The 27,315-nt window shown below is 45.9% G+C and overlaps 1 protein-coding gene across 1 annotated transcript in view; it reads left to right on the top strand.

The window, feature by feature from the left end:
• The window catches only part of Prkch (protein kinase C eta), a 197,995-nt gene extending 173,521 nt beyond the window's left edge, over window positions 1-24,474 (top strand). The window contains exons 11-14 of the mRNA XM_063241086.1: window positions 3,515-3,653; window positions 4,416-4,604; window positions 21,774-21,917; window positions 23,218-24,474. Of these exons, the coding sequence (XP_063097156.1) occupies window positions 3,515-3,653; window positions 4,416-4,604; window positions 21,774-21,917; window positions 23,218-23,364 (619 nt within the window). The 3' untranslated portion in view covers window positions 23,365-24,474. The remainder of the gene's footprint in view (window positions 1-3,514; window positions 3,654-4,415; window positions 4,605-21,773; window positions 21,918-23,217) is intronic.
• Window positions 24,475-27,315: the final 2,841 nt, after the last annotated feature.

The following is a 27,315-nucleotide window of genomic DNA, read 5'->3' as shown; positions in this document are numbered from 1 at the left end:
TTTATTTTCCCTCTGTTAGCTTTCTTGAAGGCATAAAACACATAGCTACTTATAAGCCTAACTGCTTTGGAACAAGGTCTCAGTGAGTTCTGTGGGACGTTCTTCCTATAAAAATAAGACATCTCTAAATTGGCCAGAGCAAACTGCAGTGATGTCTGTCATAAACTCCTCCACTTCTCTCTCTCGCTGGTCCAGGGGTGAGGTTTGGCCCCTGCCAAAGGGGCAGACAGGTGGATGAAAGCCACCACATTTGGAAGCCACTGCAGGGCTGCTATCTAAGAGGCACAAATGCAGGGCTTTAGGGGTCTGTCAGTCTGAAGATGAAAGGACGGATTCCACCATGGAGATGGGAGGCCCAGGCTGAGAGCAGATCTGGTGTATTATTATACGCTGTATTGAATCTTCTCGGGATCCCACAGTGAAATTTTTATATCTATTGTGAAACCTACTACCATGCCTGTGCTGATATTTCCCTCCAGGCTCATACAGTTCTAAAGTGCCTAAAATTAGACTGAAAAGTTCAATTTCAGGCGCCTAACCAGCCCTTGTAGCCTCAGGCGTCTTGTGACCCGACTGAGTCATGCACCCTGGGCGGCTCAGGTGTGTCTCCTGAGCACTGTGTTCCAAGTCTGCTCTGTGCAGAGGGGATTGTGACCAACAAACTGATTACAAAGCACTTTCTTCCCCTTGAGCGACTCCTGAGAGCCGCTGAGTAACGAGCAGTCAAACCTCCTACCTGGGCTGGTAGTCACAAGCCCTCTTGAGCAATCGTGGAGCAGCTCTTCAGACCGTTGTGGGTCTCTGTTAGCACTTGTTTCTGTTGCCCAAGAAGCTCCTTTCTGAGACCTCAGCAGGTATAACGGCTTCGGGAGAAGTGAGAAACCCAATAACCTTGTTCAGAAATGTAAGCAAGAATGCTTTGTGCTTAGGCCCACACAAGCCTGGACTGCTGGGCTGGGACTCAGTGTCCATCCGGCCAGCCTCACAGGCTTGGTCTTGTGTGGCTTTCCCATCTCGAGGGCCACAGACTAGCATGTCGCATTTCAGCCAGCTGCTGCTCCCTAGTATTTGGCATCAATCCCACAGCAGTTAGGTGACCAGGCACTCCCAGGGCCCCTGAGTCAGAAGTGACTTTTGGAAGAACAGTTGAGAGTCCATGTGCTTGGCAGTGACCTCCCTCACATGGCATGACCACATCCCTTCACTCACCACCCATACCCATGTTCCTGTGCCTGACGTCATAAGATCCAAAGCCTTACATTCTGGGTGTGGGGAGCACAGGGCAGGAGGAGAAGTGGTGTCCACGGCCTGCAGTCCACTGTGTGGGACTGCAAACAGTGGACTGTGTGGGCAGGAGACTTGGCATGCAGCAGGGGTGGTATCTGTTGAGGGAACTGGGCCAGATGGGGTTTGGAGGCAGTGAGGGCTGCTTTGCTAAGGTCTCATGATCCTAATTCCAGAACACCACTGCCAAGGCCAGGAGAGCACAGAGAATGTCTGTGCCGAGAAAGCTCGGCTGCATTCGTTTACCACACGTATTGGGCATTCCTGGAAAACGGGGCTTCATTTTCACTTCTGGGTGCTTGCCAGTGACCACTGTCTGTAAGACCTGCACAGCCCAGCTGCAGCGAGTCATGGGGCCTGGTGTGGGAACTGGTCATGCCACTTCTGTCATCACCTCCCTCCTCAACCGCAATGTGATCTGGCTGGACGGAGACCAGCTTCCCCCAGGCCCAGCAGGTCAACAGGCCTTTCATTCTCAGACTGGCATGGGGAAGCAGAACTCAATCCTCTGTGAGTGTGAGGCCCACTGAGCAGGCAGCACCGTAAAGATACCGCAGGGAAGGGGACGCTGTTTCTCCCAATCCGCAGCCCCAGGAAGCCCCCAGAAGTCCCTGCCAGCTCAGCAAGCATCCCCCTTTCCTTGGCAGACTGTGTGGCTAGTTCCTGTGGAGTCTAAGCACAGCCATCCCCTACCATCTTGGGCTGTCAAGTGGTATGGTTTGCAGGACTCTTTCTCTGCCTGTGTGGTGGCTGACTTCCCTCTGGAGCAGGTTGGAAAAGTACCAAGTGCTAGGAGCCGGGGCCACGCAGGGCACTGTTTGGAGAACATAGCCTTTTACCTGCACATGGTTTTGTCAGTGCACAGCTGTGGTCTTGCCTACATGGAGGGCTTCTTACCAAACACATTTGCTGGAAATTCTCTTCCTTCTGTGGGTTTGCTCTGAGTAGTGGAAGAGGGGTGGGAAATACTTTTGTCCTGGACTCTCTGCACTCTCCTAGGCCTCACATGGATACAGAGGACATTCCCAAAACCTGTTTGGACTCCTCTGTTTCCTTTTAATGATCTCTGACATCCCAGGAGTTGTCTTCCCACTGCTCCTTGGCCGTCTACAGTAGCTATCAAGCCTCACTACTGACTTACTGTTGTCAGAAATGCTGCTTCCCGCCCCTGTCTGGCCCCTGCCTGCCATTCCATTTGTCCCTGCCTGGTTCAGACTCCAGCGTCTCCCTGCACATTTCAGCTCCCTCTAGCTGATCCCTTCCTGTTCCACTGGAACCTGTTACTTCCTTACTTACACAGCTTCTTTTTTGCTTAATATCAAAGTATTAAAATTCCTTGGTGTGGTCTTCAGATCCTTCCCAGCATGAAGGTCTCACTTCTTCCCCAGCCCTGAGTGCCGCTGCAGCCCTGCCTGCTGTGACACCTCTGTACCCATAGATGTGCCACAGTGACCTTTTCTCCCCTCTTTTTTACATGGAAGACTGACTCATTCCTTCACCTAGCTCAATTTCTGTTTCTGCAGTAAAGCTGCCCCTCTCTCTTCCTGTGCTTCTCTCACAGTGTTTGATTTATATTTTCATCGTGCCATTTGAATTATGCAGCAGTTGGTCCCCTGCTATGTGTGTGTGTGTGTGTGTCTGTGTGTCTGTGTGTGTCTGTGTGTATCTGTGTGTGTGAAGCTGGTATTTATTGGGCACATCATGTTAGGCACATGGTGAGCTAAATCTACCAGGTCCCCTGCAGTTTACAGTCAGTGTACGTGTCTCCAGGGTATTGTGAGTTCTGTGTATATGGTGATGGCATGCTGTCTTCACGTCCAGCCCAGCCCTGGCACGCAGCTATGACATGCTTCTTGAGTGTGTGCTGATGGGCAGGAATGGGTGCTAGAGAGAAGTGGAGGAAAGGCTCGATGATTTCCTACAGGAGCAAGGTACCCAGAGAGGCTAACGAGGAGGCATTCTGCCTCCGTTTCTGAAGCGCTGTCTGCATGTTTCTGTGTGGTGAGCCCATTTGTGACCACCCATGATCTAGGACTGCTAAGGCCAATTCTGAGGTTCGATCTGGATCTCCTTTTGTGGAGGTCCCAGAGAAGTCTACTTTTTCTAAAGAGTGTGTGCAAAGCCCAGGTGGTTGCTCTGTGGTCTGGTCACTTGTCCTGTGAGCCAGTTCTCCCAGTGGGTGATCTGGGGACTGGCTACCCTGACCAGTGCTGTTGTCGGTTTCTTGCAGGGATCTGAAACTGGACAACGTGCTGTTGGACCACGAAGGTCACTGTAAACTAGCTGACTTTGGAATGTGCAAGGAGGGGATTTGTAATGGAGTCACCACGGCCACATTCTGTGGCACCCCTGACTACATTGCTCCAGAGGTGAGTGCACCTGCTTGGTGAATCTTTTGAAACCTGCGCTGTGCAGTAGCCCTGATCAGAAATGCCACCATCTGTTCTTGTGTGCCATGGCTTTTGGGCAGTATTGAAAATCAATGCTGTGTGACTCATATGGCTCATTGCACAAATGGGATTGAAAATGTCCAAGGTTCCTGTAAATAAGAATTTGAGGGGTTTTTTTGTTTTGCCTTTTTCATTTTTATCAGTACCAGGGATCGAACTCATGACTGCCTACTTGCATGGCAGGCACTTATGCCATTGAGCTAAATCCCCAGCCCCCAAGAATTTGAGTTTAAAAAAAAATGTAGTAACCTTGTAGTTACTTTAGATTTAGGCCCTAAACCTAAAGTATTCTGACTATATTCTGTGTATGGCTATTTTCCTCTTTGTGCTCATTTAGCACCTCCATTAACAGATCTAAAGAAAAGTTCTTGAATCTTTCCTATATAGTGAGTAAAGCCAGCATGGAGGTGTTTCCAAAGCCCACTCTGTTCTGGATCAACCTGGGCCTAAGCAGCCACCAGTGTTTGATTGCCCAAAGGAGAGGGTATCCTGAGTGGAGCACAGTGAAGACAGACTGCTCTGTGGAGATGGCATGGGGCATACACACCAGCATGGGAGGCTTTCATATTTTTTATTTTCTGTGCTTTGGTATTTTCCAACCCATTACTGTCCTTATTCATGAAGAAGACCTTGATCACTCAGATGCCTGAGGCACTTCTCACACCATCCCCCTTTGCATAGATCCTCCAGGAAATGCTGTACGGACCTGCGGTGGATTGGTGGGCCATGGGTGTCCTTCTCTATGAGATGCTGTGTGGGCACGCGCCGTTTGAGGCTGAGAATGAAGATGACCTCTTTGAGGCCATACTGAATGATGAAGTCGTCTACCCCACCTGGCTCCATGAAGATGCCACAGGGATCCTCAAATCTGTAAGTCTGATTTCCTCAGCCAGCTTTGAAACTAGTGTAAGCCAGTTGTCCTACGTGCTTCTTAGGTCTTTTTTTTTTTTTTAAATATATTCTGCCAGGAAGCCACAAGCCCTAACTAAAATTTGTGTTTTAATCTAAAGAATCAAAGAGCTATATTCCCCCAGGCTGTTTTCTTCCCTTACGCAATAGTGATTTCTAGGCCAAATGCAATTTCGACTGATAGTCTTGTTTGTCAAAAGTCAAGTATTTCTAGCACTAGAGCTTAAACATAGGTGAAGCCATGCTCCTGCTACCTATAGTCAGGCCACACCAGGGTCAAGCGAATGCCATTCTCAGCTTTTCGTGGTAGCGACTGTGTTTCTCTCAGCAATGTCCAAGGTACAGGAAAAGGGGCACTTTCCTCTAGTGCTGTTCAAAGAGGAAGAGGGAAGTTTTCCACCCTGCTGTGGCTCTCTTTGGCCACTGCGTTCTCTCCATGGAAACCCGGTGTCAAGCCTGGGATTCACATATGTTGTGGTGATGTGTCATGTCAAGGCACTATGCTGTGTGCCTAACTCTAAAGTGAGGCAGAAACATGACTTTGATGCCTTCAGGTTGAAACTAACAAAGTGTATGTAATTTGCATCAGTTCTGTAACTTCAGTTAGTTAAAAAAAAATCACTGGTCATCATCTACTGTATGTAGAGTAGTAGAGAAATAAATTAAAAATCCATTCTTTAGTGGAAAAATCAATTCTCTGTTGGATCACATCTATGAGATTTGTATGGAACTTGAGTCCATAAGGACTACCCTCAATTTCTGTTTTTTCTTGACTTCTGGCAAATTAATCTTCCTAAAGTTATACTGTTTCCAGTAATTTGGAACAAAAGGTTAAATATGGTAAATATTAGCTATCCTGTTGAAAGACTCACCTCTTTAGAAATTATGATTCTTATAATCAATATCATTTTGAGAAGATCTTGTGTGATGGTCTCTGTATACTGACACTAAAGTTGTGATTGTCGTTGAAAATTGTCCACGTCACTGACAGAAAAATAATCAAGGAAATCCTTCCTAGGCAGATATTGCCAAAGTGGATCATTTATAACTTGAAACTTAGTGGCTCAGAAGCCGACACTCTTCTGAAATTGAGAAAAAGTAACCTCATAAAGAAATAAAAACATAATACTTTGGTGTTTTACCAAACGTCTCTTGTCTGGTATATTTTTATAAGAGCAATTTATTTATATATTCAGTAGGAATTTGGGACTGAGGAGACCAAGAACATGAGTTTTATAATTTTACATGTAAAAACTCATGGAGAAGAGCTAGTATGTGCCATGAAGTTTCAGAGTTTCAGAAAGGGACCATTCTCACCTACATCGGCCGTAGCTGACCTTAATAATGTCAGTTGTAATGGCACAACCTCGCAGTGCCATGGAGTTGGGCTTCCTTTGTACTACTGCTCTCCCAGCTGCCATGACTCAGAATCTGGCTGATTGAACTCCCAGGCCTGGCCACTGTGGCCTATGCTGTGGCCCTAGCCACTGTGGCCTGCAAAAGCCACCCTCATAACAATGGTGTTTCATAATGCACATGTTTTGTTCAATCACCATCACTGCTTTAGCATTTTTAATATTTAAAAGAAGGACCCCAGAGTTCATCATCACTCAAATGAAAATGCTAGTGTAAACTGTAAAGCAGTATGTGTTGTGAGGCAGGAATGAATTCAGCCTGGGAAACTCAGCAACTTAATGAGTCTTAAATAAATAAATAGATAGGGCTGAGGTGTAGTGTAGTGCAGAAGTATGAGTTCAGTCCCCACTAAGTGGCGTGATAATGGATGACAATAAAAGAATAAATGTGTGGTTTTTTTTTTTTTTTTTTTGTCTTTTATTGGTACCGAGGATCGAACTCACGACTGCCTGCTTGCAAGGCAGGCACTTATGCCGCTGAGCTAAACCCTCAGCCCCAAATGTGTGTTGTTAACTTGGTATATAAAGAGCATGGTGTTTGAAACCATGGTGAGTAGGAAATAAAAATCAGCTTCTGCTTCAAGAAAATTTATCATTCTCCATTTAGGGATTAACAGTCTAGATCTGTGTCTCTGATAAGTTCCTGCTGGCTTTTGAATCTCAGTCTAGTAGAATTGTGAAGCGGTAATATATCCCTTGAGTGGGTTGTGTCTCTCATCAATTTCTCTTAATTTTTTCCTTCATAGTGTTAGAAAAGTCCTCAACCTCATTCTAGTACCTCAGAGCCATCTTGAGAGAGTTCTTTCAACTAAATCCCAAACTAGGCATCACCCCTTTAGCCAAGCTTTGTAGAACCAAAGCAGATATTGGACAAGGTTAAAATTTGTATGTAATTAATTAGTTATTCAGACCAGAAAAACTCAGTTTCTTGAAGGTACATTTTTTGATGTAAATATTCAGCAAATACTTTTGAGGACTGAGAGGAAATAGCCTCCAGTGCCTCACCTGAAGAGAATCTCAGCTTTCTGAAGACTGCGTCGCCCCTCTCCTTGTAGGTCTACTTCTGGGAAGCTATGAATGTCCTCCTGTTTCCTGTTTGTTTCTAATGTGCCTGCTCCTTTTGCTGGAGACCACAGCTGATGTGGTTTCATCTCCTCTGTCTAGCACTGACTTTCCTAGACGGCCCTGAGTGTTTCCTCTGGGGTATTATCCAGTCTTAGGTAGTAGGACTTCAGACTTTCAGCACCAGGGCTAGGCAGCAGGCCTGTTAGCAGGGCTGGCAGCATGACCTTGGTGGGCTTCTGTCCCTGAGTCTAGTGCCATTGCTTGTAAACAGAGGTCATAAAATGCAGGTCATAGGGTTACTGTCAAGATTAAATAAAAACATATCTGTACACCTCTCAAACAATAAGCATTGCGCTTCTTCTTCCTTCAAAAAATATGCCCTTAGGGGCTGGGGATTTAGCTCAGTGGCATAAGCGCCTGAAGAGGAGCTGGGGATGAGGCAGGAGGTAGAATGTATGTGGCCCGGGGTTTGATTCCCCAGTACTGGGGGGGAACACAAAGAAGAGAAACACCCGAGTAGACCAAGACATCAGAGCCATGGTAGTTAAGACCAGAGCTTTCCTGGAGGCAGATCTGGCTCTTCCCTTGCCTGGCTGTGGGACCTTGGACCGGCTTCCTCTTCTGCCAGTAAGGTGCCAGTCCTACAGGGTCACTGCATGGATGGCCCAGGCAGTGTGTGGGATGATTGGAGCAGCACATGGAGCATGCTTAGGACGTGATGTCCACAGTTACTAGAGCTGTGTGTGTGAGTGCGTCTAGACTCTTCACCGTTCTCTCAAAAACAGTACTACTTTGGCATAATAGGAAGAGGGTTCATGCTTCATAAACCATCCAGATTTCTTTCTGGCTCTAATTTCAACTTGATTTAGCTAGGCCCAGGTATTCTTTTCCTCTTTAAAGAAACCTTCATGGTTATTTTTTCGGAAAACTTCTAGAGATAGAGATGGTTGCACAACAGTGTAGATGTGCTTGGTGCTACTGACTTGTATACTAAAAAATAGTTTAAATGGTAATTTCTGTGATACGTATATTTTACTATAAAAAGACAGGGGAAAAACAAAACTGAAATCATGTCTTCCTAACTCCTAGTCAAAGATTCCAAGCTTTCTCATCCCCATTTTTTCTCTGTTTCTCATTAAGAAATATCTTTCTACCCTTAGAGCCCCACATTTCTGTGCCGATTGTTTCCTGCTGTGAGTCTTTCCTGTAGTGCAGGAACATTAGCCACTGAGGACATACCAGGGCACTGTGAACTTTCTGCCCACAAGGATCTGTCCCCTGTTTAGCTTCCCATGTAGTAAGATGACAATCAGTTGCGGTGTTAAATAATGCAAAATAGTTATCATTCTATTGACTTTAGAAGAATATGTGTGCTTATGAGAGGAGAAGCTAACATGTTAAACAATCAGAAACCACATTCAGTTCCATTCAGTACCTGCTTGTCAGGGGTCTAAATTCTGGGAATGTAGGTGTGAAAAGTTCTCTAGTTGCTCACAGATTAGAAGAAATGAGAGCAGATAAATAATATATTGCCAAAAAAGAATGATCTTTCAAAACTATCTCTGGAGACAAGAACAGGGATGATAGCATCAGGACAAGATGAAAGAAGTGACGTTGTAGCTGAGTTTTAAGGGAGAATTAGGATCACTGGAGTGGACAGGGTGAGAAATATTTGTAGGTAGACAAAATTTTGGGGCCAGGCCTCAGAAACAGGAAGTAACATGTGTTCCAAGAACCTCTGTTATATGTCCACACCATGGAGAATTAAGTGCTGGGTGGGGAAGAGGGAAATATGAGTGTAGCACAGGTGAGCGCTGATGGATCCGGAGGTGTTTGGAGGGAGGTGTATACATACTTTGTAGCTGATCCCACGGGTCTGGAACCCCAGTGGAGGGTTGGAGATGATCACCAAGAACTGCAGAGTAGATGTTAATTAGGGGAGAGGAGAAGAGTAAAGAGAGTGGGGAATGGAGTAGGACATGACATGGACCTGAGAGGAGGATTTGGAGGAAGCCAGGAAGGAATGACTTCAGACTGTATAAACATGTAGGGCTGCAACACGTCTGCAGGTTTTACTTCCAGTGAAATAAGTTGGTGGATGTATATGATTCACCATGAAAACTGGTGCCTACAGTAACTTACATAGTGCTGGCAAGTTGGAAACGGATGGTTCTCTGCCAGATGACCTAGGTGTAGGGCTTGGGGATGGATTCATGTTAGGACTTAGTCCATCCTCTGCAAGGGCTCCAAACAAGCCTTTATGTTGTTGTACCATGACAGATCAAGTAATACTGTTTTCTCTGCCAATATAGTTCTGAGACCTTTTCCAAAACTTTGAGACCATCTGTGTTCAGGCATTCTGGGGCTTTGGTGATGTTTAGAGTACCTAATGTCAAATAGTTTGAATTATTGAGTGATATCTAACATAACCCTAAAAACAGCAGGAATTGTATAAGATATCAACTATCTTTGCTTTTAATTTCATAGAATTCTGTTACTCTTAGAAACATAAATAAAGATATGCAGAGCTATAAGTCCTTAAACACATTTGTCCAATTCCTTGGCTTATCTGTGAAGATGTTGAGGCTCAGTGAGATAAAGGGACCTCACACATTAAAAGGCAGTGAGCATATTCTAGCCTTGCAATCATAAGCCCTGGCTCAAATTCTGGCATTGGCGTTCAGTCTTCACCTGTGTAAAGCGGTAGTGATAACCACCTACAGGACCCACTTCAAACAAGGCAGTATGTGTGAAAGCATTTTCAAAGTGGAACACACTATAAGAGTAAGTTATTAGTATTGTTAAATTATGAGCTGTAATTTCACAACATGCTTCCAGGTGTCATTATCCTCAGTCTATTCTTGAACTATCTAATAACATCATCAAGCTTATTAAGTGCTTAATTGCACATAAAGCTGTGCTAGATTTTTATTACTAAAAGAGTTGTATTTTCATTTTTCTAGGAGCTTTGGTCTAAATCAAAGGTTCATGATGAGAGGGGTGTAAATAGACATTAATCCATTTATCAAACTTAAACTAGGGTGTGTGTGTGTTTGTGTGTGTGTGTGTGTGTGTCTGTAGCAGACATAGTCTGCTGCTTTTAAGTTCTGTGCAAAATGCTGATGCCTGGATGTTTGACAAAATAGGCATCATTTCTGTCTTGTGGAATTTACAGTCTAGTTGTGGCAGAAAGGAAGATGTTTGAAAGAAGCAATTATACAAGGGCTGAGGGCCTAGGTTAGTAGTAGAGTGCTTGTCTAGCATGCATAAAGCTGTAGGCTCAACCCACAGTACCTAAATTTTAAAAAAGAAATAATGATATACATATAGTGATACATCAGGTCATGTATGCGCACAAACAGAAGTATTTGGAAAAATTTTGTTTTTGTGTGCAAACTCTACATCAAGTGATGAACACTACCACAGCACAAAATGATGGCTGTCATTTCCAGAATCTTAGAAAAAATTAGGTTTGTGAACTGAGGTGCTACTGTACTTAAAATTTGACAAGAAAGGAAGAGAAGGTGCTTTGAAAGCAGGACAGGAAGAGATGACCTCACCATGCCTGGCCTCACCTGGGGCCATCTGGACTTTTAAGCTAAGAGTAAATTCTGAAGGGACACTGGTCACGCCTACTGTGTGGGTCTTAAGAAGGAGAAAGCCCTTTGAGACACTAACTCAGCAGCAAGGTGGCAGGAGGGTCCTGAGCTCAGAGAGGGACACAGGGACTGCAGAAGATGAGTCTGAAAAAAGTACAAGTCTGAAGAGCCTGGCAGGCACAGGAGAGGGACTGAGCTTTACATAATGTTCAAGGGTGAGCTCGGAAACAAGCCAGTGTGAGTGATCATATCACTGTTGCACATGGGAAAGTTCACTCCAGCCATGGTAGAGAACAGGAACCAACAGACGTCAGTATTTGCAGATAAATAATTTCCGGCATATCTTTCAGAATAATCCCAGGATGGGTGAAGGAAGAAGTGCAACAAGATTCGCTTGTGTCACTAACGTCAAGTCTGCCTACAGGGTATAATTTGGCATCCACTTGACTGGTCTGTTTATCGGTATATGTTTGAAAGTTTCAAACATATATGTCTGTATGCACTATCACATGAATGAATATCTTCTGTAAGACCAGCAAGTGTCTAAGAAGAACACCTCTAGCCTATGTAGAAAAGGCAAACTTGGCCTTCACAGATGAAAGGAAGTGGTTTAATAATACAAATGCACACATGAGCCAAGGCTATGAGCCATACACCAGCTCTCTTGTGGATCCCAGTTGCATCTTCTGAGTCTATTCAAGACTCTAGGGTTTCTGGACTGGGAGTCTACACCACCCTGATCCTTTTATGCTCCAGATAAAGTTAATCAGTGCTTTCTGATGCACTCATCTATTTCTTCAGTGTCTCTGAAGAGTTCACATGCATCCCAGGGAGTGTCCTTCAGCCCCAAATCAGTAGCTCGGTGCACCTGCAGAAAACACTTTGAGCAAGTGAAAAAGAGCAGAGAGGGAGTGTCCTCCTAGAGCTTCCAAGACTGCTGCTCTTTTTTGAGCCTGTGAGGTCCTTTTCTCCTTGGCTGAGGGACCCTGTCCCACTGGAGAGACAGGAAGAGCCAGGATCTCCACACTAGGCTACCATAGGCCTCCTCCCACTGTTTCCTGGGGGGTGAATCATCTTGACCTGGCTTCCTGACATTGCCTAATTATTTGTTTCTAAATAGAAGGGCAAAGTTATTCCTGGATTTTTGTTTATTGGATTCTGCTTACCTTTTTTCCTCTAACAAATTTTTTTTTATTCTCTCTTTTGACATGGAAGGTCTTACTATTACTCCATATCTATGAAAACTGTTCACCTGCATTTATATACTGTCCCATAGAGTTAAAGACCTCAGCACTTCACTCTGAATTGGAGGGAGGTGACTTTGTGCAGTAGCCTTGTGAGAGTGAGTGACTGGCAGGTTAGGCTCCAGTGCCCTCGGAGTCCTAATCCAATATTACTTTCCTGTACCTTCCCTTCCCATCAGTACCATTACCAGTCCTTCTCCTCCTTTGCTACCCCCCAAGATTCAAACCTTTGTGTGTACAACTGTCCAGAAATTTCAAGGAGTCATGAATCAAGGGCCAGGGACTTGACTGGGAGAACACTCTGGAGAGGGTCTGGCACCTCTGGGTGGAGTTGGTTAGAGCACAGTTTGTAGCCCAGGACTTGAAAACCTGAAATCATTGACCAATGATCCTTACAACTAAAAGTAACCAGTGGATGGACTGTTTTCTTCCTTACCCTTTTGTCTTTCTTATCTTCCTTTAAACATATCTGTTCCACACTCGCTGTGAATGTTCCAAACAGCCCTAACCCCTAGTCTTAGAGAATGATTATTAAAACTGGAAGTAGCCTCAGAAGTTAACACAAACAGGAGATAGGAAAAGATGCACATTCATGTGAAAACAGGTGTGAAAGCTTTCCAGATTACTGACCTTAAAGTTGGCTTGTTTGCTTGTTTTACTCACTTTTGGAATTTCTAATACATGTTTGCTGTTATTGCTGTGTTCTTAGGCTGACACTAAAGTATGTTAAAGTGTTGGTGATCTTGACAGCAAAGAAAATAGATCATTTGATTGGGCTTTGGAGGGTCACCCTAGTCTCACCTGTCAGGACAGAAGGCGTGAGTAGGTCCTGTCCTGTCCTGGAGCTGGGAGAGCAGCGAAGCCACCTCAGAGGGCGGTGCCTTTGCTGAATCAGCACACAGCATGTGGCTCCCTGCCGACTTGGGTAAAGGCAGCACCTTTGACTCTGAGCTCACACAGGGAAGTGCTGAAAGAAGTTCTGTGCGTTCTCCTGAGTCTCCTATTGTCAGTTCCCAAGACACTGTAAACTTGACCTCAAGAAATTATAAAGTGCTTCTGTTTGTAAGCTGTGCAGAAATCAAAGTTTATGTGTCCCCGTGGAGGCTCATCTGTCATCAAACTGACCAGATCTCATATCCAGGCTCTGCCTGCAGGATCCCTGCTTTTCTTTATGTACAATGGAGAGGGAACCATGGAGATGGTTGTGTGGTCAGGCAGCTGATTTGAGGGGCACTGTCACCCTCCTTTTTTCCCAGCTGCCTCCTGGTAGATGTTGGAATGCTAGTGGGAATGGCTAAAAGATGGTCAGCCAGGCAAAGGTTTGGGAGGAGGAAAAGATGGTACAGAGGCTCCAATTCCAAGTCATTAGCACTGGTTTTTCAAATACTGTTACATGGAAAATCCAGAACTATACTAAGAAGGGAGATTAATATACAGCCAGGCAGCCATCTGCCAGGTGCTGGAGCTTGAGCCCAACATCCTGTGCACACTGGGCAAGAGTTCTTTCACTGAGCCATCCCAGCCTTATTCGATATTTCTTTTCCTTGTTGAAGTTATACTTTCCCCTCATTAGATTATAAGTTTCCTAAGAATGGAGGCCCTAATGTTAATGTTTTATTTGTAGGTAGCAGTGTGAAGGATTTTTCTTTTTCATTTTTTTATGATGTACTCATATCAGTTGTCTCTTTAATCTGTGTCTCAACCAGAAGGCTACAGATGTCAGTGGCATTATAAAGGGATGGAAATCTTTTTTGAGTGGAGATTTGCTTACTAATTCTCTGAAGATTGGAAGCATTGTTTGTTTTAAGTTGTAAGAACTCTTGTGAGCAGAAGCGAGGCATCTTTACTTTTTTAAGTTCCCTAGCCAGCTGTTGAGTATGTGTGGGGTTTTTTTGCAGTGGATTGTTAGGTTTGGTTTAGACACCAAAAATCCAGGATAAAAAAGGTATTTGCCTGGGCTTAATCAGGGGGAAATAAAGGGCTCTGCATGCTGTGCCTCTGGACAAGCCTTCTTTAGCATTCACCTGTTTGTATCAGCCACTTTGGAAGATGTGCTAGATAGAAGTTGTTTCCAGCAGGCCTATTTGAGACTTGCTCCCCAAAAAGATCACTGTGGTACCTAACCGTCACCACCACCTCCCCCTCCTGCTCCTCCTCGGCACAGGTGCATGGCCTTGGGCATCCATCTCTGAGACTTGCCTCTGACCTTTACCTGGTTTTAACCAGCCCTGCCAGATGATCTGAGTGAGGCTACTGACATGGCTTGCGCCTCGGGAAAGCAGTCATTTTACAAAGCCCAGGAAAGGCAGAGTGTTGGCAGCCCTAAAAAGTATGTGTCTATGAAAAGACTGCTGTGCCCTAGTCACAGACAGGACGGAAAATACAGCCAGCTATGAATTGAGCACTGTTCCTGCCCTGTGTGGGAACAGGAAGAGTACAGGCCACATATTGTCCTGAGATCTATTAGAAGCAAATAAGTACCCTCTTGTAGTGTGTCTCTGGAGATGTACCCCAGAATACTCCAAGGGAGCTCCACTGCAGCCTGCAGGTAAAGCCAGGCCATGGCGTCTTTACACACCCTCAGACTCACAGCCCCGCTCCTCCAGCAACAGCTCAGGGAGATCAGCTTGAGAACATTTCATTTCACTTTTTATGAAGAAAAGTCCACATCATACCCAAAGAGTACACGGCATCTGTAGCTGAGGGTGCCACAGCCATCTTCAGCGGGTCAGCTTTTTTCTTCGAGATTTTAAGGGACAAACTCAAGAACAGAAAAGAAAGAGAGGCTAAGGTTCTCCATGCCTTTTACTGGCGCAGGCTGTAGAGGGCCCTGATTGGGCCTCAAACCTGATGCTGGGCAGATCCAGAGGCTTCCACTTCACACATTTCCCATCAGATCTCATTCCTGTCAGGAAGAGCCCTTCCATCACCAAATGACACTACATATTTTTTAAAACTTACTTTGCTTTGGGCTGGGGATGTAGCTCAGTGGCACAGTGCCTGCCTAGCAAGCAGAAGGCCCTGAGTCCGATTCCCAGCACCAAAAATAAAACAAAAACAAACTTACTTTGTTTTTTACTGTCCTAGGGCTATGCTTTTACTTCTACTCCCTGAATTTATTTCTCCCATCAGAGCTTCCTGACTCCTCTCGTAGCTGACAGCTCCTCAGACCCGGAAACATTAACGAGTCATTCTGTCTTCTCCAAAGCAGATTCTCTGTCGTTTGAAGTAAAATCATGCGGCCAGATGGAAGGATTCTTCAGTTCCTTCCTCAGACACCTGTGCTAGTAGCTCCTCTGACTCGGGACAGCCATACCAAAAGGAAGGATTGGCCTCTGCCTCATCTCAGGTGTCCTCATCTCAGGTGCCTTCTCCTGAGGAAGAGCAACTCGCTGACATCAAGTCACAGCCCTGTGTGTCTCACATACCCAGCTCCTTCCTTCTGGTATGGCTGTCCTGAGCCAGAGGTGCTACTAGCATAGGTCTGTGTCTACCCACTTCAGGGGCAGGAAAGGATGAGGTTGGTGATGTGCTAAATAGCTGGGCAGACCCTCCCTGTGATCGCAGCAAGAGGTATATCCATGCTGCCAGGCACCCACACAGGGAGCACGTTGCCGGCTCCTGGGTGGCCGTCCAGCTGTGTGCCTTCGGGCTGCTGTGGCAACGGACCATACTCCATTCTGGGCCCTGTGGTCTTTCTTGCCTTTCTCCCCAGATCTCTCTTTGGAGCCATGAAATGCCTTCAGAGCCTCGCTGGAACACTGATGAGAATGTCCTGAGCTTGAGTTTCTTCCCTTTGGGCTTGGCAGCATCACCTGCTCACTCTGTCTGCCTTTTGTCTAAGGACTGAAATTGAATGAAAAGAGAAGGTCATTTTGTTTGACTGATGACAGCCAAATGCAACTCTTGGGTAGAAAATGCAGTGTTCTTTGGCTTCTGGAAGAAAATGTTATTAGACTAATTGCTCTATTTATGTAGCTAGTCCTCTTCGCATGAAATAAGACATGTTTTAAAAGAGGAAAACACACTTCTAGCCATTGCTTGCATTTTAATTAGTTTCAACGTACATTTGGATCCTGTTATCTCAAGACTCACCATTACGTGGAGTCAGTTTCAACCTTGCTTTTCCTTTTTGGTACTGGGTACTGGGCATTGAACCCAGGTGCTTCACACTGAGCTGCATGCCCACACTTCCCTTCTTATTAATGTTTTATGTTGATACAGAGTCTCAGTCCATAAGTTGCCTGGCTGGGCTTGAATTTGGGATCCTCCTGCATAGCCCAGTCCAAGAAACAAGATCAGTCCTGGGCCTGACAGCAGATTGTCAAAGAACTGGCTCCTTCACACCCAGCTTCCTGCACTGGGTCTCTCACTTCTGTTGTTTACACAGAAATAATTGCACTTTAAAAAGCTGAGTGTTATTTGTTTTCCTGTTTAAAGATGGCCTTAGAAAACATTTGTTTTCCAAAGGCTGTTGCTACAACCCCATGGCTGGGCCCCGGGACTACAAGAGTAGAAATAAATTTTGTTCTGTCTTTCCTGACTGCTACAAGGGGTGCAGCTAAGTCCCAGGTCATGGCTGACCTCAGATTTTAGCTTCTTCTCTCAGAGGCTTTAAGGTAGGAAGAGATGGACCAGCAAGTGATTTTAAAAGATAGTAATACTATCATTTCTTGAGGATTTCTTTGCACCAGGCTCTTTGCATTTACTTTCTCACACACTCACTGTTATCTACTATGTATGGGGAACTCTCCATTCTGTAGTTATCTTAGCTGCTGAGACTGAGGAGACCTGTTCATAACCACATAGCTCCTCAGTGCTGGAACTGGTATGCGGACCCCAAAACCTGACAACTCACCTGTGTGCTCTTCATATCAGACGTGATCCCCTCCGTGTATGCTTCTCCAGTTTGCAGATTTCCCAGGACATTCTTACACACGCCCAGGTCACACCGTGGCAGACATTTCAAGCAGCCCTAGGGAGGTGCATGGCTGAGAGCTTCTTCAGTGTTTCTGTGCCCTCAGCAATCTGGACTGAAGTGCTCAGGGTCTCGTTCTCAGAACCAGATCTTTTGGATGCTCTGGGTCAGGTACACTTTCCTGAGACCCTCAGAGGGAAGGGAATAGAGAATGGCCTGTGAGTCCATGAGTCCTCCTGCTGCCCAGGGTGAGACTGCTACTTGGAGTAGAACCAGACTTCTCCCCATGGACCCTCACTCTCCACAGCTTACAAAGTGCTTTTGTTGGCCCCAGAAAGCAATCTGTTGCCCTTAGTAAATGTGTTCCCAATAGCTCATGAAGTCACCTTATTTTCTTTTTGGGCCAGCTTTCCCATTTGGCACAGTCAGGGAAGAAGTCAGTTGGGGCGAGGTAGATATTGAGTGGATGAAAGACATGGATGAAAGTGATTGCTCTAAACAACATTGTTGATTTGTTCGACATCTGGGTCCCCTTGGGGACATCAGCAAATAGAGCAAGTTTTCTGCAAAAGCATTTTGCTTTCATCATTCACAGCAGAATGAACATAGTGTGCATAGAGAGTCCTGGGCACACCATAAGGAAGCAAGACGCTGCCCAGCTGCCAGCTGTCCACACCCACACCAGTGTACTGTGACCCATGTTGGGCCTGTGCCAGGCCACACTGTTTCCTTAGCTGTCATCTCTGTGTCTTTGGAGAGGTGTGACATGGAGTTCTACAGGCCACGCCCGAAAACCTCTCCTGTCCCAGCGCCCCTGCTGCCTCCCGGAATGCTTCGTCTTGTGTCTGTCTCCTGGCTTCTCCCTGAGCTCTCTGGCTGCCACCCTGGTGTCTTACCCCTCTGTACCTGTGACCAGGAGCTATGAAAGCAAAGGAGGAAAGCCAGCAGGTGAGAGGTGGCAGAGAATAGCAACAGGGGCAGCCAGCTGGGGATCTCTGCCCGCCCAAAGGCAGCTGCTGCTCAATTCCAGCTCATTTTTTAGGATGACATAGTTCAGGCTGAATGTTCTAGAGTATCACATTTTCCAAGAGACTGGAAAACCTGACTTCAGTATTCTATGACGTTTCCTAGTTTTAAATGCTTGCCAAGTAATTTAAAGTTGTTTTAAATATGCTGTGAACTAAATAAAATGTTTCTGAGGGTTGGGGCTGGTCTCAGTTCTTTCACTGATATTCTCATTCTCCCTCCCTTCATCTCTCCCTCCGTCTCTCTTTCTCCCTCTCCCTACATGCACTGGGGATCTTGCCTGAGCTCCCAGCTTCCGAACCCTTACCCAGGTCTGCAGGGCTGGTCATCTCCGACCTCACGAGCACAGCTGAGATGATCAGCCTTACAGATTTGGCAAGATTCTGACACCTTTAGTCACCTAAAAAACAAGTAGAGATTCCCCAAAGATGAACACACTTCTTTGGGAACTGACCCTGCAGTGGGAAAACCAGAGCCACCATCAACTAGGAGCGTGCTCACAGGGCAAGGAATATTACAGGAGTTACCTCGGAACAATCCCCCTGCCGGCAGAATCAGTAGCAAAGGCAGCATTAGTCTAAGGGTGAACTGCAGGTGTTGGGGTACATGTGCTTGAAGAAGCCTTCTCTGTGTCCAGTTCCGGGCACAACCTTCGTGTCCTCCAGGCTACGCACTTTGGTTAGTGTTTGATAAATTATTCCATTTTGATTCAGGAGATTTTCACAGTTTCCAAAAGGGCTTGTTTTGTCTTTCTGCTATGGGATCAAATACTACAAAATGGTACAAATAAGGACCCGTAGGTGCTGTTCCACCCCTGGCTTCTTTACTGAGCCCATCTGGCCATTAGTCCAACAGGGAGGATACTGCCACCTTGGCCTGTGGACATTGACCGCAGCCCCAGATGGACTGTGCTTGTTGCTTTTTCACAGCCTTCTAGGGCTTGCTTCCAGCATCTCTTCCCATTAACTACAAGCTGTCCGAGTTTCTGAACTTAGGTGTCTTCTCAGCTGTTGTCTCAAACTGAGTATTCACTTGCTACTAGTCCTTGCCTCTCCTTGTGGAGTTTATCCACAGCCAGAGTCCTCTCCCTGTTCAGAGGGTGGCTCTGGTCACTCACCTCTTTGTACACTTCTCGTGAGCCCAGCTAGCCTCCCGTGGAGTTCTGCAGCCATCCATGAGGGCCATCTGCCCCCAGCAGCGCAGTCTACACTAGGCGCTGGACTGCATCTGTGTGCTTGTGCTGCCTGGTGCCGAGGCGTGACTGTCTTCCTCGTTGTCTTCACCCCTTGTCAGACGCCACCTCTTTGAGATCGTTGGCTCCCTCATCAAGACCCATGCTCTTTGCTGGACCTGTTCCAAGGCCTCCTCTGCAGCACTCTTGTCTGCGTCCATTTCATCCTTCTGTGTACTGCAGTGTCCGCCTGCCTCTTCCCCCTTCTCTTGACTCAGTGGAGAGACACTGTCTTTGCCATCTGCGAATACCCCAAGGCCCAGTGGACTGCCTTGCATACAACAGATACCCTGCAAGCCTCTGTAAACAGAGGAAAGGAGGTTTTTTGTTGTTGTTGTTGTTGTTTTTAAGTAGAGGATAGCTACACCTGAATGACTCAAGCCAAGATATTAAAAACCAAATGCAAACAAAACTGTTTGGTTATTCATAAGGATTTACAGAATCTCAAGAGAAAGTATCATGCTAGTGAAAGGGTTATTTTGCCTGTCCCCAGTTCCTGGGAAGTGGCTTTCTGAGGAGGAGCCATCACGGTTAGGTCTGATTGTCCTCAGGCGGTGCCTTTTCCACAGTGCCAGGGGAGGGAAGAACGGGCAAAGTCTCCCAGTCACCAGTGCTTCTGCCACCCTGGAAAATGGTGCTGCACACTGTTCCTCTTGCCCAGCTCAACAAGCCTTTCCCACACATTCACAGGATGTCTTCTGCCTGCATGGCTGGCAAGCACCTGGGTCTACCCTGTTGTCCTTTCTCCTGAGGGTTTTTTTTTTTTCCCCCTCAGCATTGTTATTTGTTAATTAGCCCTTAGAATAGCACCTGCTTGTCTGTCAGGGATTGTATCCCATGACCTTCCCAGGGAGACAAGCTACTCGTTTTTGTTTTGCTTTGTTTTTGCTTTTTGTAATTGTTTTCCCTTCCTTGTCTTCCTGGAGAAGAAAGTTTATCCAAAGGGACTCAAACTGTATGAACTTCCAGCTCTTAGAGAATGGAATAATTTATAAAACATGTAATTCCTAAATCCACATTAATGACTCGAATGGCTTACAGTGAAAACTGCTCTGATTGGATCTATGTAGTGTTGCATGCTTATTTTATTTTGAGTCCCACTCAAGTCTGGTAGCCCCTCAGGTCTTTTAACCAATTTAAAGTTTCCCAGTGAATTTAAGAATTGATTATCCCGGCTCTGACCAGTATCATTTCAACCAGTCAGTTTTTACATTGAATAAATTTGATAAAATTGTGATTTTTATATTTCTTGTTATAAAAATTGATGAAAAATAGCAGTTTTGAGTCATCCTGTATTTGAATAATTGGACTGATGAGTGGTTAAGTTTTGTCATTCGTGAGAGGAGAAGCCATTAAAACTCATCAGTGTCTTCATTTTTTATTAGTTCTCTTTTAATGCTTTTTTCAGAAAGCCTTGCAACCTTTTTCCTCTGTGTTATTGTTTTCATGGGAGCAGCATGACATTAGAGGCTGTAGGGCGTAGCCATCTCGCATGATGGGGTGGCCACCTCCAAATACTACTTCACAGTTCTGAACAGTTGAGATTCTTTTTATTTACTCTCTAAATCAACTCCAAGGCAGTCTCTATAAAAACAGCATTACTTCTGTCTTGTATTCACAAATCAGACTTGGAAAGGGGTGCTCAGGGACTAATGTAAGTTGTCATAAATTTGTTTCAAAGTAACTTGATTTAAATAAAAACAAAACTTTTTTATCTAAGGCAGCTTTTAAATTTAAATAAAAACAAAAACTTTTTTATCTAAGGCAGCTTTTTTTTAAATGGGAAATTAAGTTAGTTGTATTGTTTTTTAAATAGAAAACCACACTCTAGCCATGAAAAATGAATTGCCCTCTATGAGTTCATTTTGCAAAAGCATCCTTAGCCAAAATATTTTGATAGGAACTGAACACCAAGGAAGTTTCCTAATTGATGGAAGGATAGAGAATTTTTATACAAGTGTGGCTCAGATGCATGGTGTCACTTAGTTTTTAGGCTATGCAGCAATAGGCTCTCATCCTGAAAGCTCTTTCAGAATGGAGGGAGGACAGGCACCTTGAAGAAGACCTTTTCATCTAGAACAATGTGTCTTTTTTGCATAAAGTGGCCAACGCTGTGTTTGAGGGAGACAGACTTAAGCTTTTACCCTTGCTTCTGCTTTACACAAATCTTCAAAAATAATGATTCTCACTCTTCCATCTGCGGTCGGGGAAGAGAGCAGGAATCCAGGCAGCTGGGTAGGTCTCTAAAAAATGGCACAACTGTTCCTAAAAGTAGCTCCATTCATAAGATGCCTGCTGCCTGCAACGGCAGGGTTGGAGAAGACACACTATTTTATAAAGAGCTTCTTTAAGGAGGAAAGAAAAACACATGGTATTTACAGAAGTGAAACCTGGATCCTTCAGCCTTCGCTGAGTGGCCATGTCTGAAATGGAAGTGGGGAAGGCCATAAATCCACGCAAGCAGTTGCACCTCTAAGGCATGATTCATACTGGCAATGCTGCCTATAATGGAAAATCCAGCTAGTTAAGCAAGATCAACCAGAAATCCAGGGCTGATGCTTGCTGTCTTGTGACTAGCTGTTATATGTGAAGGAATGATTGATTCTGTCCCTCTCTCTCTTTCTCTCGCCAGTTCATGACCAAGAATCCCACCCTGCGCCTGGGCAGCCTGACACAGGGAGGTGAGCACGCCATCTTGCAACATCCTTTCTTTAAGGAAATTGACTGGGCCCAACTGAACAATCGTCAGCTAGAACCACCTTTCCGACCCAGAATTGTAAGTATGAAGACCACCGCAGTAGACTTCCTCTCCCTGAGATGATCTCAGCTCCTTGTGGTGGTGGTGGTGGGGGTCTCCTATGGAATGATAGATTACAAGTTGTCCTGACACAGTTTCCAGGGCAGCCTCCCTTGGGAGAAGGCTGTGCTCTTTGTTCCCAAGATAGCATCTTTCCTACACCACGTTACTTCTCACAGAACCTTCCCCTCTGGCTTGCCCTGGTTCCATCCCCCTTTCACCTGGTTCCTGGCTTGGAGAGCCCAGGTTGGTAACAGCTACTGTGAGGTTAAGTTCTGGCCAATGGAGGAGGCCAAGCCCTTTGGTGAAATCCTGAGAGCGGCTGGCTGCCTCTCCGAGCTGTGTACCAACGGCAGCACCTGTGGCATGGGCCGGTGCCTGCTCCCAGAACTGAGCCCTGGCTTGTCTATGGGTTCGGAGAGGCATATAGTTAGCAGAAGATCAAGACTCATGGGGAAGAGGACTGGTCCAAATGCAGAGCAAAAAATCGCTGAGTCAGGTTCAAGAAGCCAGAGGGTGAACCCTGGTGGAAGTGGTCTTGTCAGCATTAGTTCATAAATATACACAATCATACACAACTTTTTCAGACAGACCGCAGGCTTACTCTGTAACACTCTGTGAGTCCCTGGGCAGCAGGCAGCACAGGGCCTCCTCTCAGCCCCCACCAGTACCTATGGGATTAGGTGAAGCTTGGCTTTCAGAGGCTGGTACTGGCGGTCCTGACTGCCCAGCCAGCCCCACAGGACAGAAGGCATCTGACCAGTGAGTGACACAGCAGCAGATTTCCCTAGCTCAGCATTTCATAGAAGACTGGAAAGCAGTTTCTCAAGTATATAAGATCGTGTACAAAAGAAGTAGATAAAATGAACGCACATTTATATGACCTCAGTTGACAAATTCAAGCTCATGTGGCCCCTCAGGGAGGTTGGCTGGGAAACAGGGCTTCCGTTGAAATAAAGAATAAAGGTGGAGAGAGCCGGCTGATTTGGGTGATCAAATTAATTCTGTAGCCTTCCAGTGGAAAGCTGTCCTGCTCAGCAGGATTTTCATGGGATTAGTGAATTGATGGTTACCAAATGCCCTAATAATACACAAGGCAGTGGAATTGCCGTAAAGCAGTGTTTAATCACAATGATTGTACCTGTAAATAATGCCACTGAGCCAGCAGCAGAGCAGTTCTCTGAGGCTGTCGGGATGGGATGATTCCCAGGCAAGATGAGTAAGCTTCAAGTACATAAAACCTGACCCTTGTTTCCTTTTTATTTTTTTTTTTTGACAGAAATCCCGAGAAGATGTCAGTAATTTTGACCCTGACTTCATAAAAGAAGAGCCAGTTTTAACTCCAATTGATGAGGGACATCTTCCTATGATCAACCAGGATGAGTTTAGAAACTTTTCCTATGTGTCTCCTGAATTGCAGCCTTAGTCTGGTGGGGAAAGACAGATGGTAGGAGGACCCAAAGGGAATGAAGACTTCCAGGAATTTTCTTTGTGAGGACTTCTCAGCCTCCGCCTTAGTACATAACCTCACCTTCAGGGAGCCTTGTGAAGGATGGAAGTCCAAGAGATCGACTGTCTCAAGTCCAGAGAAAGCCATGGCACTGGAAAGAGTTGACCTAGAAATGAGATTTTATAAAGACATCACTGCTTACTCTGTGAGTGTCCGTGGCTACTTCCGGCTTGGGATATTAACAAGAACCAAAAGGAGAGAACGTGAAGAATAAAGTAGGTTCTACTCCTGAGGGAAACTGTCTTTTTACTTTGAGACAGAAATCACAACTTTCTGTGAATCGCTCGGTGCCCTTGGTTAAGCCACTGAAGCACAGTGCAGTCTGCAAGCAGACTCTAAATGCTAATCAAGAATTTAAATGTCTTTTCAAGGAAATGAGAGGTTCCTTTCGAAATTGAATGATTGACTTCATTTTTACTCTAAAGAAGCAAAAACTGTTATCCTTCCAACTCCCAACTCAAAGCCCCATGTGGGAAACAGATGTTGGCACCCAGACAGCTGCTGCAGCAGGTCCTCTGGCCCTGACTTTCCTGGGAGAGATATTTGTTGAGCATCCAGTGACAAGGTGCCCCCATCCACAGTAGCATAAACAGCAGCTCTGCCTTTGAAGCTTCCATTCTCCCTGGGTCTTTGAATTTACCTGAATAGTGTTTGCATTCTGTGGAATGCCTCTCCACGTCACCTGTGCCGCACATCTTCGTCTGTGCAGACCTCTCTTTCTTGCAGAAGGATCGCTGCCAGCCCCCTGGGCTCAGCAGCAGGTGAGCTTGAGCGGTGTGTTGCCTACTGCTCTGTGGATCCCAACCGCGTCCACATCACCCTGAACTCATGGCTGAAGACACGCACGCTGTTTATTTAATTTATGTTGTCAGACAGAAGGAAATTTGTTTAAATGTATACTTTAATGGTTAGAAATGGATCCTGTAAACAGGGCATATAGCAAGAACAGACCTTCTCATGTACAACCAAATATGACTGGAGAATTTTATGTGGCTGGAAATAAATACATTTTGTAGCAAAAAGAAATTTTGTTTTTGTCCAGAAAGATTTTACCTCTTCTCACTTGGAGAGAAGATTTCCAATTAAAATAAAAGCTCTGAGCAGAGCAGATAGAATTCAAGGCAGATTCCTGAGAGGAGACTCGTGTGCTTCTGTGCATCTTTAAAATGAATGCTTCCTGCCTCTTACTGACCTACACTTTTGTTCCAAACCAGAGTAAACCTGGGAACATCAGTGCTAGGGAGAGACTCACTCATATAAAGCGGCCTTCCGTGGTCTGCTTTATCTTCTGGCTATGCCATTGGCAAGTGTAGCTCCCAAGGTCACCAGAATCAGAGAAGAAATGGAGGAGAGGCTCGCTGTTTAGCTGCTGCTCCTCAGAAGGCTGTGTGCCACCTTTTCCCATGTAGGATTGGCTAGGATGTAACTTGCATCTGGCTCCTGGCAGGTTGGGAAGTTATCTAGTGGCTGAGGAGGACTTCCCTAGTACTGAGCATCTCTGTTGTAGGTTCTTTTTCATGTTCCGAGGTGGAGAATCTCTCTTGAGCCGATAGATTTGTGCAGCACTTAGCATTTCCCAGGAGGGCCGGTCTGTATCATTTTGCAGCATCTTCATATGAACTCTGGAGGCAGGCAGGTCATGCTGCCAGTTCCACTACTGACCGCATGAATACTGCGGCTCATCTTACAGGTAAGGAGTAGAGAGAGGCTTGGAGAGGCTGAGTTCATTGATTTCCCAAAAGTACCAGACTGGGAAGGGGTGAATCAAGGTCTAGAGTCTAAATCTTTAAGTTCCAATCCTACAGGCCTCTAGGAAAGGCTGACTTTGAGGCCATTTTGGTCTTGTATCCATTGTGCAGGTCCAGGTCTTCCATTGTTCATGAGATTGATTAGCTTCCTGATATGGTTCGGTCCATTCTTGGAAAGAATCATGAAAAGTAAAGCATGCCTCCTGTTCCATTCACAAAGTTCATCACCCTCACCAGCCACAGGGCCTCTGCACTCTGATGAGTCTTGTGTACTGTTACAGTCAGGTGGTGGCTTTGCTAGGATGGGGTTTCCAGTGCTCCTGTTGCTTCCCTCTTTAATATGTAAGGAGAGAGGATGTACAGAATAGTTACCTAAAACTCAAGAGGACCTCCAGTCTCCGGTTAGAGTTCTGGTTCACATCCTCCCTCAGTTCCCTTGACCCTTGTCTTCTTCAGGATCATAAGGCTGCTCCTGGCTCTTCCTGTAGCAGGCTGGGGTGGGCTCACAGCAGGCTACACCATCCGCAAGGACCCTCATGACCCTGGATTTGGTGGGTAGTGCAGGGACCAAGACGCGGTCACTCAGGACCATGTTGCCTCTCAGGAGAAGAATCCTTAGCATCCCCTTCCCCCAGTGGGTCATCATCCCCACACCCGTCTGTTCCCCCCTCCCAAGCTGTCACTCACTAAGTCAGACACATACAGACCTTGAGTGTCTGAACAGACTCAAAGCCTGTGCTCTGCACTGCGCATTAGCAAAATTTGACTGCAAAAGATGTTTCTACTTAATACCACCTAACAGTAATTTTGTTCTTTACACATAAGGCCCTGGTCTAAATACTCCCCAGTTCCCCGTGAGATAGGTGCTTTCACCTACACTGTATAGGTGGGGAAACTGAGGCACGAGGAGACTACCCTCCAAAGTCACAACTGAAGCAGTCTGGCCAGGATTGAGACGAGGCTGTTTAGTGCCAGAGCCCCTACTTTTAGCTCAAATTAGTGAGATTAGTTCTTCAATTAAAGCCAATTCTTTTTCCTGCTTTTGTGGGGGTTTTAAGAGCAATTAAAATTGTGAAATCTGGGGTTAGCAGGGAACAGGAGACAAATTGCCAGCCAGGCAGTACAGCCTTAGTCATTCCCTCACAAACCCACTTATCAGTGAAATTGTATGATTTGCATTTCAAGGGCCCAGATTGCTCCCCCTCCCCCAAAAGGAAACAGAGCAGGCCGAGGTGATGCAATTGGGACTCTGACCTCCCTGAAGAAGAGGAAATAGTCTGGGTCATCCTGGATCCTGTAAACCACTGCTGAACCTTGGTGGAGTTTCCAGTCCTTGCCTGGCCCCTCCCCAAGGCCTTGCCACGCTCCAGTAACCCCATCACCCACTCGCTAGCTGGGGCACAGCAAGGGGGGAAGAAAGCCGGCGACAGCTGTCATAGCCACAGAGCTGATGTGACTTGGTTGCAGAGAATAGTGCAGAAATAGTAACGCTCCGTCCGTCAGTCTTTGCTCTGAATCAGGTCACCATACCTTGAAAGCTTGCAGGTCACCATTTGGCCTTGGCCATTTCCTTGCCAGACCGTAAAGCTTTGCTTACTTGTTCTGATTGCTTCTGTGGCGGGGTTGATTTAGAATGACTAGACAGCCTGCTGCAATCGCCCCCGGCTCAGAGGCACTCTGGTTCCTAGAACTTCTCATTTTACATCATGCAAGGATAAGACTCAGACCCGACCTAAAATATTTACCATGGAAATGAGCCCTGCGGTTGTATGTTCCTCTGGACTGAGCTGCAGGTTGGAGGTTGGGATGGGGGACGGGGGAGAGCAGCTATAAACACAGCTTTGTAGTCTCCCTTTCTTCCTGTGTTGAATTAGGACCAAAGCCCAGCGAGGCAGCCAGCTTCACGCTGTCCCTTCCCCGCCCCACTGTCTTGTCTATCGTTTCCCTCCACTCCTCTCTGCTCCCTCCCCAAGTTAGTTCTGTACTCCCTCCCTCCACTGCTTGACTTTTGGAACCAAACCTGTTGGTTAGCCGGTTTCTTAACCACCAAGATGACAGAATCTTGATTTGCCTATTAATGTTATAGACTTGTTTAGAGTCCAGACTCGGCAGGCGCCTT

The sequence above is a fragment of the Cavia porcellus genome, unplaced genomic scaffold, assembly GCF_034190915.1.
Source record: "Cavia porcellus strain 051 isolate PalLab524CR breed Dunkin Hartley unplaced genomic scaffold, mCavPor4.1 scaffold_31, whole genome shotgun sequence".
NCBI classification, from domain to species: Eukaryota; Metazoa; Chordata; class Mammalia; order Rodentia; family Caviidae; genus Cavia; species Cavia porcellus.
The sequence above is the reverse complement of the archived record's forward strand: the minus strand, read 5'-3'. Positions and strand labels throughout refer to the sequence as shown.